General features: G+C 45.5%; 1 protein-coding gene across 1 annotated transcript; it reads right to left on the bottom strand.

Annotated features, from left to right (window-relative positions):
- Nucleotides 1-640: 640 nt before the first annotated feature.
- Nucleotides 641-19,006, bottom strand: LOC116985572 (cytochrome P450 2K3-like). Its single transcript, XM_033040385.1, has 8 exons — nucleotides 18,671-19,006; nucleotides 12,229-12,391; nucleotides 8,840-8,989; nucleotides 6,122-6,282; nucleotides 3,138-3,311; nucleotides 1,679-1,820; nucleotides 1,361-1,583; nucleotides 641-758 (listed from the first exon to the last, which is right to left on the bottom strand). Exons 1-8 carry the CDS (start codon nucleotides 18,869-18,871, stop codon nucleotides 641-643), a joined length of 1,332 nt encoding a protein of 443 aa, XP_032896276.1. The 5' UTR covers nucleotides 18,872-19,006.
- Nucleotides 19,007-19,543: the final 537 nt, after the last annotated feature.

The following is a 19,543-nucleotide window of genomic DNA, read 5'->3' on the forward strand; positions in this document are numbered from 1 at the left end:
CGGCTGCTGTCAAGTCGCAGGTGCACTTTTTTCTACAAGTTATGTCGGGGGGGAGGGGACAGGGGGGAAAGGGGATGGAGAGGGGTGGTGGAGGGTGGGGATGGAGAGGGGGGAGGAGAGGGGGGAGGAGAAGGGGGGGGGGGGGTAGAGAAGGGTGGAGAGGGCCCTTCCTCTCTATCCCGACTCTCTGACCCCTCCATCTCTGCTCCCCCTCCCTCCCTTAACTATTAAAACTCTCTTCGTTTGTTCGTTTGTTTGCAGAATCATTTCTTGTCAGTCATATCTCCTCCAAAACCCAACGTGGTAATGGAGAAATGTTTACATATTCCAGTAGAGATTGTCCTCGTGAATTCAAAACGCTCCTCATTTGAAAATTTGTTTAATTATTTCCCCAGTTTTTAATTTAAATTCATCACCAAATCTGCAAATTCAAATCAAACCGCTGCTGACATCACAATGTCTTTGCTCGTGCCCCAGCCCCGCCGCCTATGTGTTGAAGCACGTGATCAAGTCGTCCACCTCTTCAACAAAATGGCGGCCGTTGCGCCCCGCTCCACCCACATCCCGCCCCACAACCCAGGTAGTAAATATGACTTTACAGGTATAATACCTGAGCGAGGCGAGTCTCGAGCCTTCTCCTTTAAAACTGCTGAGCTCCCCTCAGGCGCCGCCTCATGTAACAGCTGCGGGCGGCGCGGGGCGCGTGGTCTTGGTCTGGGCCCAGGTCAGTTCCTGAGCCAAAGGCGGCTGCCGCACAGCTGGAAGCATGGCGTCGGTTGCTGTCGGTGTCCACGCCGCCCGCTTTCACTGCGTTGGGCACTGGTTGTTCCTCCCTGCTGCTAACCGCTCCTCCCTGCTGCTACCCGCTCCCCTCCCCACTCCCTCCCCCCCTCCAAACCCCCGCACCCACGGCCTCTCTTCCCCCGCCACACGTCCGCCCCACACCGAAGCGCCCGGGAAGACACCACCCCACCACCTCTCGATCCCACTCTCTCCCCCCAAGCTCTCCACCAATCCGCCCCAACTCCGATGCCCGAGTAACTCGCACAACACCAACCTCCCCTTCTCTCTACCCATCTCCCCTCCTTCCATCACATCCACTCCTCCTTCCTCCCCCTCCCTCCCCCTACCCCACCCACCACTCCTCCCTCTCCCCCCTCCCGCTTCCCCCCCTCCACCTACCCCCTGTGTGTGTGGGGGGTGGTCAGTGTGTGTGACGCCTCAGGCGCTACGCGCGTTGAGGGGATGGGACCCAACGGGTCCCCCTTGGTCTAGTGTTATATCAAATTGCACAAAGAAATTTATGACCCTAAGACATCAACAATCCACTTGCTCCCTCCCTGGAGTAAATACCAAATACCAGGAGCCAATGAGCCACCCACTTCCCTTATTTACCTTTGGGATGAAATATCCTTTAAAGTTTACGTCCGCTGTTGTTGAATGCAGGAGGTTCATTGGCACAACGTTGCCAAACCTCTGGACTTCATGGATCACCGCATTGGTGTAGGGCAAACTCGTCCGATCTTCAGCTCTGGGCGACCGTTCTGACCCAATGATACTGATGATTTCCTCATGAACTTTTTCTGGAAACCAAGGGCATTGTTAAACCACTGGGTGGCAGGGCTAGAGTTGGGATTCACACAAGGGACACACAGTAATCAATCAGACCGCTCCTCACCCTGTACGTGGGGGTACTTCATCATCAGCAACATGGCCCAACGAAGTGTGGTGGAAGTCGTCTCCATCCCAGCAACAAACAGGTTGCGTGCTGTGAATAACAGGTTGTTTTCATGGAAATATGTGTTTGGATTTCCTGACTCCTGCAATAGATTTAACAGAACAAAGACCCGGAAATTGGGTTCGGACCAGGAGTACACACCAGAAGCCCTCTCGCCCAACTCTTTGGGATAAAGCAAGATTCTGATTGCAGACTATTTTGGATTGTAGAAACCCATCTTTGTCAAAGCTTAACAAATAAAAATGTTCTGTGTCAAGTATAATTATTAAACGTTATTTGAATATCTTTAATTTTACAAGTAAATAAATACCGATGTATATAGATTTAATGGATTTATTAAAATTCATAATTGGTTTGGATATTTTGTTTCCTAGAATATACAACAGTACAGCACAGAAACTGGTCCTTCATCCCAAAATCACTATGCCGAACATGATGCCAACTATGTTCCTCTGCCTGCATGTGATGCATATCCCTCCATTCCTACATATCCATGTGCCCATCTAAAAGCCTCTTGAATCCCTCTCTTGTATCCGCCTTCACCATCATCCAAGGTAGCAGGGTCCAGGCCCCCACTGCTCCCCGTGTAAAAACTTGTACGCGCATCTCCTTGAAACCGACCTCACACTAGTTATAGAGTCGTAAAGTCATACAGCATGGAAACTGGCCCCTCGATCCCACTTGGTCATACTGACCAACATGTCCCATCTACACTGGACCCACCTGCCTGGTTTGGCCCATATCCCTCTAAACCTTTCCTATCAATGTACCTGTCTAAATGTTTCTTAAAAGTTGGGAAAGTACCTGCCTCAACTATCTCCTCCGGCAGCTCCAGCCATACACCCACCACCCTTTGTGTAAAAAAGTTTCCTCTCTGGTTCCAATTAAATCTTTCCACACTCACCATAAACCGGTGTCCTCTGGTTCTCGATTCCCCTACTCAATTTATCTCAATTTCCCATCCACTCTCGACACAGGAGAGGCAAATTTACAGAGGCCAATTAACCTATAAAGCCAGGCATCTTTAAGATGTGGGAGGAAACCGGAGCACCCGGAGGAAATCCACGCGATCAGTGGGAGAACGTGCAAGGTCCACACAGACAGCACTCAAGGTCAGAAAACCAGGTTCCCTGATGTTGTGAAACAGTGGCTCTACAACTGTGCCATCGTGCCACCCTAAAGAGTGGAGATGCCAGGGATTGAACCTACGGCCTCATACATGCAAAGCATGCACTTGAGCTACATCCACTGCCGATATGTTTTATGTTCGCCTAAGCCAATTGTTGCAGTGCGTGTTTGACTAATAGCATCAGAGTTAAGCATAGTTGAATAGTCAGTTTATTTGAAGCTGGGCTATTATACAAATTCTACTTCTAAAGGGGAGGCATGCAGTCCATACCTGGTGCTGTTTTAACAAGAAGGCATCAATAAAGCTCCTTGGGTCATTCGCATCTAGTTTCTGATCATTTTCATTCATAATGTTTTTGATGAATCCAGTATTTAATCGTGCATTTTGCAAAATTTTCGTGTGTGAACCAGGAAGAAATCCCAGTATGGGAAATGCATTGTAAAGCTATAAAATACAATTATTAGTATTAACAGCACAGCAAGCAATTGCGAGGCAATACTTAACACCAAAGATAGACACAAAATGCTGGAGTAACTCAACGGGTCCGGCAGCATCTCTAGAGAAAAGGAATAGGTGATGCTTCGGGTCGAGACCCTTCTTTAGACTGAGAGGGAAACTAGCGTTATGAAAAGGAACAGAAATGATCAGAGTCGGCACTGATGACCAAAGATCTTATAGCGAGCAAGATGGTCCACTCCGCTAAAAAGCCGTATTAGGGTTACGGGTAAACTTCAGCGCCATTTCTGTAACCGGCTTCCGTCATGGCGTCAAGCTAATTCAGGGAGATTGTGCTAGATCAGGCTGAGAGATTAAGGGATAGACACGAAATGCAGCGGGTCGGGCAGCATTCTGGACAAAAGGAATAGGTGACATTTCTGGGTTGAGACCCCTCTTCAGACAGTCAGGGGAAAGAGGAACTCAAGCCATCCTCCTCCCCTCCCACCCCTCTCCCTCCGACACGGACATGGAGCGATCGCCGCCCCCCCCCCCCCTTTTTTTTGTTAAACATATTACCTTGTGGGTTTTTTTTTTAATTTCCCTCTTACCATTTCCGTACTTTTTCGATAGCTGCCATGACCCGTTTGATGTCATCATTCACCCTGTTCCTGATTTCAGCCCGCACCGTTCTGCTGGAAATGCTGTGTGTGTGTGTGTGTTTGTTTGGTGGAGTCTGATGGGAGAAGCGCCGGCACCAAGAGCGAGCGAACGCGCGGACAAACGTACGAAAGCAACGATGGGATTGTCAAATGAGCCCATCAGCGACTACACTACCTGAGGAAACTCAAACAGGCCTCACTACCCACCAACATTCTCAGGACTTTTTACAGGGGTACGGTGGAGTCTGTACTCACGTACTGCATGAACACGTGGTACTCCAACTGTAACTGCTCAGACAGGAAGTCTCTGCAGAGGGTAGTGAGGGGAGCAGAGAGGATCATTGGTGTCTCCCTACCCTCGGTACAAGAACTGTTCCAGAGCCGCTGCCTGAAAAAGCACTGAGCATAGCAAAGGACAGACTGCACCCCCTCCACACACATCTAGATCTCCTGCCATCAGGAAAGAGATACCGTAGCATCAAGCCTGGACTACCAGACTGCTAACCAGCTTCCTTCCACAGGCTGTGAGGCTGCTAAACAGTCACTCCACCTGATTCTGCTGCTTTTGCATTGACAATTTAATAACTAGCACTGAGTAATAACTCTGGCACTGGCTCAGGTCACTTAAATCAGCTGCCCTGGACATTTATGACTGTTTTTACTTGTATTTTAATGTTGCTGTTTTTACCTGCACTTTTTTTTTTTTAACTACTCGTACTGTTTTATCAGGAACTGGATTGTTTTTTTATTGTTTTTATTTTATGCGTGAAATGTTTAAGTTTTATGTGCGATGCTCCGGTATTCCCTGGGAAACGTCTTCTCATTTTGCACTGTACAACTGTTGCTTTGCAAGATGACAATAAAGGATGATGATGATCATCATAGAGCGGAATAGGTAACCAAAGATCTTTCGAGGTGACATTTCGGGTCGTGACCCTTCTTCAGATTGAGTCAGGGGAAAGAGGAGCAAGAGATATAGACGGTACTAAGGCCAAACAAATTGAAGATATGCCTATACCTCCCGTTTCCCTTTCCATTGACTGTCAGTCTGAAGAAGGGTCTCGACCCAAAATGTCCACCTATGCCGATCTATGATCGTTGCTTTCGTCTTTCTGTCCTGCGTTAGCTCGCTCTGGGTGCCGGCGCTTCTCCCCTCGGACGGAACATGGCAGCTATCAAAAAAATCGACCCGATAAATCACCTAGTCTTCTTCAGAGATGCTGCCTGATCCGCTGATTTACTCCAGCCTTTTGTGTATGTCTTCAGTTTAAACCAGCATCTGCAGCTCCTCCCTGTACAAGGTATGTGCCGTTTAAAAAGAAAATTAAAAAAAAAATATTAAAAATATTTTAAAACACATAAACTTCCCCCGCAACGCTGCGAGAGGCATAACTGAAGTCGGGTCGGGTTACTAAAATGACGGAAGTTACGCTCCGCTGCGTACTACACGTCAGTCCATTGTATTACGCAGGAGTGAACCATCTTGCTCGCTATAAGATTTTTGCTGATGGCCACAATGGTCCATTGCAGGCCGTGGATGAGGTGATAACGAGGATATACGCACAGTAAATCTGGCAGGTTGACCAGGGTGGGGGAGGGATGGAGAGAGAGGAATGCAAGGATAACTTTAAATGAGATAAATCAATATTCGTACGTCGCGGGATCTCTCATACAATCAGATGTTACGTAAATTAGAAACAGAAGTGTTATTGAGCATGTGTACATTTACTATTCAATGATGATACCACCGGGGGAGCTCCGACGCAGACCCCATGGGGAGAGCTCCAAGACAGAGACCCCACGGGGAGAGCTCCAACAGGGAGACCACGGGTGGTGCTCTGTCGCAGACTCCTCGGGAGAGCTCCGACAAGGAGTCCAGATGGCAGCACTGTTGCCGGCAGGGGGAGGGAGGGGGGGGGGGGGGGGGAGGGGAGCTCTGGTGTGGAGACCACGAGGGAGCATCCAGGAGAACAGCTGGCTAGCTTGCAGAAACGGCCGCATGCGACGGCATTAGTGCACTGCTACAGAGACTCGCAATTCAGAATTAAAGCCAAGGGCTTAAAGAATTGCTTATGTAAGTGCAAGTTTACGTCAGTCCCCTATTACGTAAATCAGGAAGTGCCTGTATTTGCAATCAAAGAGTAAGATGAGATTTACCTGCACCATCGGAGATCCAGCAAGTTGCAAATTTTCATTCACTCTCTTCACAAAACTAATGAACCTTTCATCATCGTAATCAAGTCTGTCACCAAAAACTATTGCGCAGATAATATTGGCCACAGCAATGCTTAACTTGAGGGTTGGATTAAATTCATGGCCTGCAGAAATACACACCGTTCACAAGTTCACAGTGTAATCCAATTGGTATTTATGTGATACTCTGGACAGTCTCTTTTTATTGAGGTCTGGCTCTTTACTTCAGTGGCAAGTTTTACATGATATTTTTAATGCAGCAATCAGCCAGTTCCGCAAACAGTCAGACTAAAGTGGGACGTTGAGTCAACGTGGGAGTTGCTGCCAAACTGTGCAAAGATTAACAGCAAAATCTCTATCCAACCACAAACTCTTTGTTTGGGTAATGTGGAAGGATTAGCTAACAATATTGTTGTGCAAAACCCCTTGGGCAACAGTGACCATTATATGATAGAATTAGAATTACCTTAGAATTAGAATTACCTTTATTGTCATTCAGACCTTACGGTGAATTCTGCATTAAGATGGAGAGTGACATTGTTAATTCAGAGACAAGGGTCCTGAACTTAAAGAAAGGTAACTTTGATGGTATGAGACGGGAATTGGCTAGGATTGTCAGGCAAATGATACTTAGAGGGTTGAGGATGGATATGCAATGGCAAAGATTTAAAGATCGCATGGATGAATTACAATTGTTCATCCCTGTCTGACGTAAAAATATAACAGGGAAGGCGGCTCAACTGATGAGGGAAGTTAGGAATAGTGTTAAATCCAAGGAAGACACATATACTGTAAATTTGCCAGAGGAAGCAGCAAATCGGAGGACTGGGGGAAATTTAGAGAAGAGAAGAGCAAAGGGGTTAATTAAGAGGGAGGGAAATAGAGCATGAAAAAAGCTTGTGGGGAATATAAAAACTGACTGTAAAAGGTTCTATAGGTATGTGAAGAGGAAAAGATTAGTGAAGACAAATGTAGGTCCCTTACTGTCAGAAAAAGGTGAATTTATAATGGGAAATAAGGAAATGGCAGACCACTTAAACAAGTACTTTGATTTTGTCTTCACTGAGGAAGACACACACATTCTCCCAGAAATACTAGGGGACCGAGGATCTAGTCGGAGAGAGGAACTGCAGGAAATCCACATGTCAAGAAATGGTGTTCGGTAACCTGTTCGGACTGAAGGCAGATAAATCCCTTGGGCCTGCAAGTCTACATCCCAAGGAGGTGACCGTAGATATCGTGGATGCACTGCTGATCATTTTCCAATGTTCTCTCGACTGGATCAGTTCCTGTGGACTGGAGGGTAGCTAATGTAGCCCCACTTTATAAGAAAGGAGGGAGAGAGAAAACGGGGAATTATAGCCTGACATCAGTAGTGGGGAAGACTCCCGATTATTAAAGATGAAATAGCAGCGCATTTGGAAAGCAGTGACAGGATCGGTGAAAGTCAGCATGGATTTATGAAGGGAAAATCTTCTGCAATTGTTTGAGGATGTAATAAGTAGAATGGATATGGGAGAGCCAGTGGATGTGGTGCATCTGGACTTTCAAAAAGCATTTGACAAGGTCCCATACAAGAGATTAGTGTGCAAAAGTAGAGCACATGGTATTGGGTGTGGGGTATTGACATGCATAGAGAACTGGTTGGCAGACAGGAAACAAGGAGCAGGAATTAACGGGACCTTTTCAGAATGGCAGGCAATGCTAGTGGGGTGCCACAAGGCTCAGTGATGGGACACCAGCTGTTAACAATATATACTAGACATTACACGGGAGGGCTGGTCCCCCCGCGCAATATTCCACCTTTCCACCAATTCCAATATTGGTGGCGAGTGGGGGGGGGGGGGGGTGGAGGAGGCTTCCTGGAGCGCTAGTATGGGTGTTGTGGGCTGAAGGGACTGGTTTCCAGAGGGATGGTATGGACATTGTGGGCCAAATGGATTCTTGGGCTGGCGGCTCTGTCACTCAAGCCTGTTGTGCTGGCAGCTCACTCACGGCTGGTGGGGCTGGCAGTTGACTCACGGCTATTCCTTGAAATTTCATTTCAAGCAGAGCGCAAGGCCAGCAAATTCAAGTGCAGTTTCTTACCACTTCAAGCAGGGTGCAAGGCCACTAATGACAGTGAGTCGTGAACTCTCCCTCCTCCCTTGCAGAGACTGAGCCACGCCCACACTTCTGAGTTTTATAGTCCCTACCCCCCCCCCCCCCTCACCCACCAGAAGGGGCATGGCCTTCATGGCATGATTGACAGGAGAGAGAATGTCAGCATTTTTTAAACATTAATAGCTCTTGTATTTTTCATCAATGGGAAAAATCCTCGGCACCTGATGAGCGGAGGGAGGTCTCTGGGTAAGATGGCCAAAAATCACAGCCATACATGGTAGTTTTTTTCTAAAATCAATATAAAGCACAAACAGGAAGTGATCAAGATTAGACTTTTAATTATATAGAAGGCAAGGTAACTTTAATTAGGCAAGGCAACTTTAATTAGGCAAGGCAACTTTTATTAGGCGGCAACTTTAATTAGGCAAGGCAACTTTAATTAGTGTCTATCTTCTATGAATTGAATGGCTGTTACCTTGAATAGGTATTTCTTGGATTCTTTAATGCACATCTTACATTATAAATGATTAGAAGTAGCCAGAGGAGAGTTTATCATTTTGCCTCTTCATTTCGACTCACCTTCGTACGATTCAAACATTTTTATGAGGAAATGTGTTTCTTCAATGATTTTATCTTCAATAGATTTCTTGCCCATTCCAAAGTCCCTCAGAGTGGATATGGTGAATCTTCGCATCTGCTTCCAAGATTCCCCATGACCAAAGACGATGCCTGTAATTAAAACCGTCAATGTCACAACTTGTCAAAGCAACTTGCAACCAAGTCAAAGGTGAGCTTTACCTTTAAATGGCAAAATCTAAATGGAAAACAATGGTTCAAGAGAGAAAGATTTGTTTTAGTGAGGCAGTGAACACACAACATAGAACAGTACAGCACAATATCCATCAGACACAGGGGCAGAATTAGGCCATTTGGCCCATCGAGTCTATCCTGCTGTTCAATGGTAGCTGATCTATCTTTCCTTCTCAACACCATTCTTCTGCCTTCTCTCCAGAACCACTGACACCCTTACCAATCAAGAATCTGTCAGACTGCGCCTTAAAAATATCCATTGACTTGGCCTCCACAGCCTTCTGTGGCAATGAATGCTCCACTATTGGCCAATCTATTTTTCCTCTCCACCCCTTTCTCTTGCCTTCTCCCCATAACCTGCAACATAACTTCCACACTTTTATACAGTGCCATTTTCAGGGAGCTACAGATTTGCAGCCCAAGATTCTTCTGTGAATCAATGCTTCTCGAAGCACCTGCCATTTATTGCACACTTACCCCTTATCTTTGACCTCCCAAATGCAACACCTCATACTGGATTAAAAATTAGCTTGATGGTAAGAAACAGAGGGTGGTGGTAGAGATTTGTTTTTTAGACCAGAGGCCTGTAACAAGTGGTAAATCACAAGACTCGTTGCTGGGTCCACAGTTGTTCATTATTTATAGTAACAGTTTGGATGTGAATGTAGACAACATGGTTCATGAGTTTGCAGGTGACACTAGAATTTGTGGTACCATTGTCAGTGAGGAACGTTAACCATGAGTACAACGGGATCAGAGATAAATGGACCGAGCAATGGCGGATTGCATTTTATTCAGATAAATGTGAGGTGTTGCACTTCAGTAGGACAAACCAGGGTAGGGCTTATTGTTGTACAACAAAGTCACCTAGGGATGCAGATACAGAGTTCCATAAAGGTAATGACACAGGTGGGTGGTGAAGTATGCATTCACAATGGTGAATCTGTGGAATTCTTTGCCACAGAAGGCTGTGGAAGCTAAGTTAGTGGATATTTTTAAGGCAGATATATAAATTCTTGATTAGTACAGGTACCTGATGTTATTGGGAGACGGCAGGAGAATGGGGTTAGGTGGGAGAGATAGATCAGCCATGATTGAATGGCGGAGTAGACTTGATGGGCCGAATGGCCTAATTTTACCCTATTCCTTTTGACCTTATGATCATGCTTGCCATCATCAAGCACAGTTCTGAGTACACGAGTTGGAATGTCATAAAGCAGCTATGCAAGACATTGATGTCCACATATGAAGCACTTCATACAATTCTGATCTTTCCACTAAATTGAATGATGTAATTAAACTAGAGAGGGTGCAAGAAAGATTTGCAAGAATGTTAACAGGACTGGAGTATTTGAGCTATGAGGCGAGCTGAATAGACTTACTTTCCCTGGATTGTAGAAGGGGTGAGCTTATAGCTGCATATAAATTCATGCATGGTATAGATTAGATGAATAGCCTTAATCTTTTCCCCAGAGTAGGAGAGTCAAAGATGAGGGTGTAGGCTTCATTTGAGAGGCAAAATATTTAAAAGGGACCCAAGGAGAATCTTTCCACAGATGGTGGTGCGTACATGGAATGAGTATCCAGAGGTAGTGATAGAGCTGAGTTTAGTGATGACATTTAAAAGACATTGAGATCAGTACATGCTTAGGAAAGATTAAGGCAAGGAAGAATAGCTTGGATAAGCAACTTGGGTGGCATGGACGATTTTGGCCAAATGGCCTGCTTCCATGCAATATTTTCAGATTACACTCCATCTGCCACTTCTCTGCTCATTTCTACAACTGATGCAAATTCTGCCATATCTGAGATTATTCTTCACTGCTTAGAACTCCATCAATTCTTTTGTCATCTTCAGCCTTACTAATCAGCCCATCTACATTTCTGTCTAAGTCATTCACTGACAACAGAAGTCCTAGTACTGAACTTAACAGAACACCACTGCTAACATACCTCCCATCAGAGAAATGCCAATCCATCTCTACCCTCGGTCTTCTATGACCTAGCCAGTTTGAATCCAATCTCCCAAGTCACCATGGATCACATGATTAGCACACCATGACGGATCTTGGCAAATGCAAATACAGTCCATGTATTTAACATCCACTGCCTTACTCTCAATCACCTTTGCCACCTCCTCGAAAAAATCAATCAAATTCATAAGACATGACCTGACCTGCAGCAATCCATGCTAACTATCCCTAATTAGCCTCTCACCAGGGTCTTACCAGGGTCTCCTCTACATATACCGCAGCTCCGCTCTTACTCCCCACCCCCCTACTCGTAACAAGGACAGAGTCCCCCTTGTCCTTCACCATCCACCCTATCAGCCGTCACATACAATATATAATTTTCGCCATCTCCAACGGGATCCCACCACTGGCCACATCTTCGGATCTCCTCCCCTTTCTGCTTTCCACAGAGACCGTTCCCTCTGTAACTCCCTGGTCAATTCGCTCCTTCCCACGCAAACCATACCCTCCCCGGGTACTTTCCCTTGCAACCGCAGGAAATATTACACTTGTCGCTTTACCTTCCCCCTCGACTCCATCCAAGGACCCAAGCAGTCTTTCCAGGCAGAGGTTCACCTGCACCTCCTTCAACCTCATCTACTGCATCCGCTGTTCCAGTTGTCAACTTCTCTGCATTGGCGAGCCCAGGCGGAGGCTTAGAGATTGCTTCGCCCAACACCTCCGCTCTAACCAACCACTAACCAACCTGATTTCAGCTTGCTAAATTTTACTAATACTTCCTTTTTCTTTGCTTGAATAAGAATGAGAATAAATAATGGGATGTTCAGGACTGTGCTAAGATCCAGCCAGACAAGACAGGCCGAATGGTCTCATATGTTGAAATATGAAAGTTTCTATACCTCCTCAGTCTACGCAACACCTGGAAATTGTGACAAATATAATCAAAGTGGGAAAATTGGTATTTGTTAAAATAGTGGATGGTTTCATGTATTATGTGATTAAATTAAACACAATTTGCAAAGGATTGGCTACCAATGTCACTTAAAGAATCATGTGTTGTCCAAAAACCTTTAAAGATTTACATCTTAGAAAAACAAGCCTCCGGCAAAACTCCACTTAACCGAACCAAATGAGGATGCAACCAAATATTATCAAGGGTTCAATGACAATGAAGACGAGAGTTACCATGATTCTTTGATGTGACCTCAAATATAGGGATGCGACCTCTTCCTCCAAACTCATCGGGATGATTGATGAGAGCATCCTTCACGGTCTCGTAGCCGGTCAGGACCACAGCCTTCATGGTTCCAAGCTTGATGCTGAAGATTGGGCCGTACTTCTCAGACAGCTTAAACAGGAGGAACAAAATTCCATGAACAATTAATAACATCTTTATTTTATTATATTATAAGTTAATTGGATAAGGCACTGTGATCAGCAATTTTTTAGTCGACTGCAGGAGACTACGCAGTCGCCACATGTTAGCGGATGGTTGCCGGGGAATCGCCTTCATGGTAGTGAGGAGTTCCCGCATTCTGGGAACTAGTCGGTGCACGTGACAATAAACCAATTAAAACTAAACTAAAGAGCCACTGGATAAATCTTCAGTTGCACTGGTAGAACACCAGCATTGACACGGATAGGCTGAATGGCCTCCTTCTGTGCTATAACCTTTCTGTCATACCAGTTACACTGTAATATCCACGCAATATATCTAAATTAAACAAACTAAACATGGAGTTGATGAGTAATGCAGTGCAAGTCGTGTACATAGTTTTCTAGAAAGCTTTTGGCAAGGTGTCACATAATAAGCCTGTCAGCGAGTCCGCATCGACTAGCAATCCCCACACAGTAACACAAGCCTACACACACTAAGGACAATTTACATTTATTCGAAGTATACCGACAAACCTGCACGTCTTTGGAGTGTGGGAGGAAACTAAAGGTCGCCGTGAAAACCCACGCGGTCACGGGCCACAAACTCCTTACAAATAGCGCCCATAGTCGAGATCGAGTCCGGGTCTCTGGCGCTGCAAGTGCTGTAAGGCAGTAACTCTACCACTGTTCCATCGTGCTGCCCTATATGTGAGCTAAATGGGAGAGGGGTTGTTTGTGGTGAAATTGTTCTTCAGACTGGAACAGAATTGGTGTTGTGATCATTTGATTTTTTGATCCTTTTTTGATCTGAACTTCGAAGTGCAAACCACAATTTCAAAATGTGCCAATGATGCAGAATGAGAGGGTGAATGTTTAAAGAAGATGTGCAAGCGAAGTGTTTTTACATAGAGAGTGGTGAGCGCATGGAATGCACTGCCATGTTGGTGTTGGAGACAGATACAATAATGGCGTTTCTGAAAGGCGCATAGAAATACAGGGAATGGAGGGATAAACATTACATGCAGGCAGTGGAGTTTAGTTAACTTGGTATCATGTTCGGCCCTGATATCGTGGGTTGAAGATCCACGATATCAGTGTTCCTGTGAAGTACTGGTCTATGTATAAACTAAAGGGGAAAATATCAAGCTTATTCAATAAGAAGCATTTCTGTGTCATTTTTGGGAGTATGTAGCCCAGTAAATGTTTCACTGGGACACTTTTCCAGCACCTGTGAACCTCTCACTGTATTTATTAATGTTATTATTAGTTTTTGCCAGCTATACCTAAGTGCAGCGTAGGTTTACAAGGTTGATTCCCGGGATGGCGGGACTGTCATATGCTGAGAGAATGGAGCGGCTGGGCGTGTACACTCTGGAGTTTAGAAGGATGAGAGGACATCTCAATGAAACATATAAGATTGTTAAGGGTTTGGACACGCTATAGGCAGGGAACAATTTCTCGATGTTGGGGGAGTCCAGAACCAGGGGCCACAGTTTAAGAATAAGGAGTAAGCCATTTAGAACGGAGACGAGGAAACACTTTTTCTCACAGAGAGTTGTGAGTCTGTGGAATTCTCTGCGTCAGAGGGTGGTGGAGGCAGGTTCTCTGGATGCTTTCAAGAGAGAGCTAGATAGGGCTCCTAAAAATAGCGGAGTCAGGGGATATGGGGAGAAGGCAGGAACGGGGTACTGATTGGGGATGATCAGCCATAATCACATTAAATGGCGGTGCTGACTCAAAGGGCCGAATGGCCTACTCCTGCACCGATTGTCTATTGTCTATTGTCTACATACATGGATTGTAATCATGTATAGCCTTTACGCTGACTGGTTAGCATGATACAAAAAGCTTTTCACTGTACCTCTGTACACGTGACAATAAACTAAACTATTATTACCAGAGTACCTAGATATAGTGAAAAGCTTTTGTTGGCGTGCTGTCCAGTCAGATCACACCATACACAAGTCAAGTCAAGCCAGACACAAGTAGGACAAGTAGACCCAAAATGCTGGAGTAACTCAGCGGATGAGGCAGCATCTATGGAGGGAAGGAATTGGCGACGTTTCAGGTCGAGACACTTCTCGACGTTTCGGGTCGAGACCCAAAACGTCGCCAATTCCTTCGCCAGCGTTTTGTGTCTACCTTCGATTTACCAGCATCTGCAGTTCTTTCTTAAACTTTTTTTTTTTTGAACTCAACATTTATTGGCATAACAAAATACACATACAGACAAAACAAAGAAAAACACAAAAAACAATAGCAAACTGCAAAATACAAATCACCTAACCTCTATTGGCATCGCATCAAATCCTCTTAACATTCTATCATAGAAGCATCTTATTCACAGGCACCAGAGCAAGCTCATCCAATCATATCCTTAATAAATCTTGGCATTTGTAATAGTTCCGGTTTCCATATAATATTAAAGGCATCAGTCCTCAACTGGAGTTTAGCAGTTATACTTTCCATCAAGTATACATTTTTAAATCTTTCCCTCCACTGTTGAACATTTAAGGTACAAATAAATGCTGGAGAACCTTAGCGGGTGCAGCAGCATCGATGGAGCGAAGGAAATAGGCAACGTTTCGGGCCGAAACCCTTCTTCAGTCTGAATATGGGTTTCGGCCCGAAACGTTGCCTATTTCCTTCGCTCCATAGATGATGCTGCACCCGCTGAGTTTCTCCAGCATTTTTGTGAACCTTCGCTTTTCCAGCATCTTCAGTTCCTTCTTAAGCACTGTTGAACATTTGGTGGCATTTCCTTTCTCCATAGCACTGTTATCATCTTTTTAACAATCAACAGCATCACCCCAATATTTCTGATTTTGAATATCTGTCACTGCTGGAGTATCTCCTAATATGAAACAAGCCGGTTCCAGAGGTAGATCCACTCCCAAAATTTATTTAATCTCTACCTGGATGTCTCTCCAGTATTAGTACAATTTGGGGCAATCCCCCAAAATATGTGTGTGATCACCAATCTTCCCACATTGTCTCCAGCATAAATTTGAGGTGTTACTCTATCTTGCCAACACTAGAGGGGTCCTAAATACTCTCATTTTAATTTTTCAATCGAACTTCCTCGAAGAGGGGCAGCTTGACAGCTTATGACCCAAGAGACATGTCCTTTCCCATAATTCATCTGTAATAATAATGTTCATTTCCAATTCCCATTTCTGTTATGTTTCTATAGTATTTCCATTTATATAGTCTTGAAGTCCTTGATATAAATGGGATATCAAATTCTTTTTTTAACACTCCCTCTATAGTCAACAAGGAAATATTTTCCAAATTTGAAGGTAGTCTACATATCTGCTCCCAATCTACATGTGTCTGTAACTAGTGTCTATTTGGAGGAACCTAAAGAAATCCGACCCTGACAGTCCAAATTCATTCTGCAGGTGCTCATAAGATTTCAAGACTCCCCCACAAAAAAGCTGGTCCACAGTAATGAGCCCTTTATCTGCCCACTTTCTGAATCTCTTATCAATTTTGCTGGGTATAAAATTGGGACTAGCAGCTATCTTCATTGCTCGAGATATCGAATTAAAAATATTCTGATAACGAACCACGTTTTCATCGTGAATTTAATCCAATCATTATCTACTTTTAATTTCTTCCAATTTGCTTGACTTAGAAATGGGAGCCTAGCCAGGGCAGTACTAGGACATGCATTTTGTTCTATTTTCATCCATCCCGTTTCCTCGTCGTTCGTTAACCATGCTATCAAGGTTCTCAGCTGCGCTGCCCAATAATAACATTTAATGTTGGGCATATTTAGGCCCCCTTTTTGTTTTGATAACAACAGTGTCTTAAGTCTGACTCGGGGTCTCTTATTTTGCCAAACAAATCTTGTTAACTCTTTGTCTAATGCCTTAAATGCCACACCAGGGGGCCCTACTGGTAAATATTGAAATATGAAAAGCAGTCGGGGCAAAATGTTCATTCTGAGCACTTTCTTAAACTCTTATCCATAAATCCTATTGTGTATTGTGTTCTTTTATTTGTACGGCTGTATGGTAACTCATCTCACTGTACCAATTGGTGCATGCGACAAGAAATGTAACTTGAACTTGAGACACAAGTACAACAGGTTGTGCAAGGAAGACAATACCAGACTGCAGTATATCATGTTACAACGTTATAGTGTTAGTGTTACAGAGACATACTTGCGGGACTGTCTGGTAAACTTAAAAAATAATTGATAATTGCGGACTGGGTGGCTAAGGTGATCATAGGCGAAATTGGACGGGAATTGAAGGGATGAAAAGAAACACGTATGTGATATAGAGACAAGGAACTGTAAATGCAGGTTTACAAAAGAAGTCTAAAGTGTCCTGACCCCAATAACAGAGACCATTTAACCTACAAACCCGCACGTCAGTGGGAGGTAACCGGAGCAGGAGGAAGGAACCCCCAGAGAGAACTTGCAAATTCCACACAAACAGCACCCGAGGTCATGATTGCACCTGGGTCTCTGGCGCTGTGAGGCAGCAGCTCTACCCACTGTGCTACAGTGGCCGCCCAGTATATGAAAAAGAGATGGCTTCTGGCCACACAATCGTCTGGACATTATGCAAAGGAATGCGTCTCACGGGATGATCAGGGAGACAAACAACTCTGGAGTTAATGATGTCAGGAGAAAACTGTGTTCAGATCTGGTCAAGTGGACCCCCTGTAGAAACGAAGAACTGCAGATGCTGGTTTATATCAAAGAGAGGCACAAAGTGCTGGAGTAACTCAGCGGGCCAGGCAACATCTCCGAAGAAAGCAGTCGGAAGAAGCGAAATGTCACCTGTCCTTTTTCTCCAGAGATACTGCCTGGCCCGCTCAGTTACTCCAGCACTTTGTGCCCGTATGAAGTGGACCTCCTGCCGGGTTTATCTGAGCGGGTAACACAAGTGCGGCAAGCAGACACAAAATGCTGGAGTAACTCAGCGGGTGAGGCAACATCTATGGAGAGAAGGAATTGGCGACGTTTCAGGTCGAGACCATTCTCGACGTTTCGGGTCCTTCGGTCCTTCTCTCCATAGATGCTGCCTCACCCGCTGAGTTACTCCAGCGTTCTGTGTCTACCTTCGATTTACCAGCATCTGCAGTTCTTTCTTAAACACTTATCCATAAATCCTATCGTGTATTGGGTTATTTTATTTGTATGGCTGTATCGTAACTCAAATCCCATTGTACAAATTGGTGCATGTGACAATAAATGTAACTTGAGACACAATTACAACAGATTGTACAAGGAGGACAATACCGGACTGCAGTATATCATGATACAGCGTTATAGCGTTAGTGTTACAGAGACATATGTGAGGCACTGTGTAGCGGGACTGTCTGGTTAACTTTAAAAATAATTGATAATTGCGGACTGGGTGGCTAAGGTGATCATAGGAGAAATTGGGCGGGAGTTGAAGGAATGAAAAGAAACACGTATTTGATGTAGAGACAAGGAACTGTAGATGCAGGTTTACAAAAGAAGTCTAAAGTGTCCTGACCCCATTCGGGTCAATAACAGACACCATTTAACCTACAAACCTGCACTTCTGTGGGAGGTAAACGGAGCAGGAGGAATGAACCCACAGGGAGTACTTGCAAACTCCACACAAACATCACCCGAGGTCATGATTGCACCTGGGTCTCTGGCGCTGTGGGGCAGCAGCTCTCCCCACTGTGCTACTGTGACCGCCCAGTATATGAAAAAGAGATGGCTTCTGGCCATACAATAGTCTGGAAATTATGCAAAGGAATGCGTCTCACGGGATGATCAGGGAGACAAACAACTCTGGAGTTAACGATATCAGTAGAAAACTGTGTTCATATCTGGTCAAGTGGACCTCCTGTAGAAATGAAGAACTGCAGTTGCTGGTTTATATCAAAGAGAGACACAAAGTGCTGGAGTAACTCAGCGGGCCAGGCAACATCTCCGAAGAAAGCAGTCTGAAGAAGGATGTCGACCCGAAATGTCACCTATCCTTTTTCTCCAGAGATACTGCCTGGCCCGCTCAGTTACTCCCGCACTTTGTGCCCGCATGAAGTGGACCTCCTGCCGGGTTTATCTGAGTGGGTAACGTCTGATTACAAGCGGTGAATGATGGAAGTTGTAAAACTGAACTCAGGAGTTCTGAGATTTCTGGGGCGATGGATCTATGCGGCAGCAACACAGAGACAGCGATGCTTCTCTCAAGCGCTGGGTGCAAGTGGGGAACACAACGGGCCCCCATTGCTGCCTCCTCCCGCTCCCTCTTACCTCCATGAGACTCTCGTGTGGCTTCTTCAGATCCAGGAGGTGCAAGTGACCGATGATGGGCATACAAGGGGGTCCCGGGGGCAGGTTGAGCGCTCCATGGCACTTCGAGCCGCGGCGAAAGTAAAGGAGGAGCAAGAGGGAGAGGGCGCCGAGGATCAGTAAAGTGGCTGCGTCCAGCGGGAAGGCGCTGCCCAACGTCATCTCTGGGCTCCCCTTGACTTCTCGCTCCTGTCAGCGCCCCAGAGCAGGGTCCCGGGCCGCAGTGTCTCTCAGCTTGAGCCCCACTCGCCTCTGTTTAAACCCTCCTCCTGAAACCTGAAAGTTAAAGGTATCAGCGGGGGCGGGGCGACGAGTGAGGAACCGCCTCTTGGCTGCGGATTCAGTAAAGTGGCGTCAGGGCAACTAACGTTGGTGGCAAGTGGGAGGGAGCCGCACTCAGCTGTCCCCGGACACTTACTCGGTGTGACCGTGAAACCAAAGCACTCAACCCCGGCAACGTTCAACAGGCGACGCTGTGTCTGTGGCAGAGTCAGAGTTTCAACTAGAAGACTCGCCATCAGAAATGGATTTCACAGATTTGATGTAAACCTGGCCTCATCTGTCGCTGAATTTGTTCCTGCAATAGTCTGGCGGGAATTGGCGTCTTTCTTGCTTTAAACAGGAATCTCCAAACTATGGCCCGCGGGCCACACCCGGCCCGTCGCGAGATTTCATCCGGCCGGCAGCAAGCACTGGGCTCCCCCCGGTCCTAAAGTCCGGCTACTCTATTAATTTGTAGCGCGTTTGCAGCATTTGCTCTCCAAATAACATAATCATTTTCTTCGGGACTGAACTTTGGAAGAATGGGTTCAAACCGAATTCCCGGTTCCAGGT

This window comes from Amblyraja radiata, chromosome 22, assembly GCF_010909765.2.
Source record: "Amblyraja radiata isolate CabotCenter1 chromosome 22, sAmbRad1.1.pri, whole genome shotgun sequence".
NCBI classification, from domain to species: Eukaryota; Metazoa; Chordata; class Chondrichthyes; order Rajiformes; family Rajidae; genus Amblyraja; species Amblyraja radiata.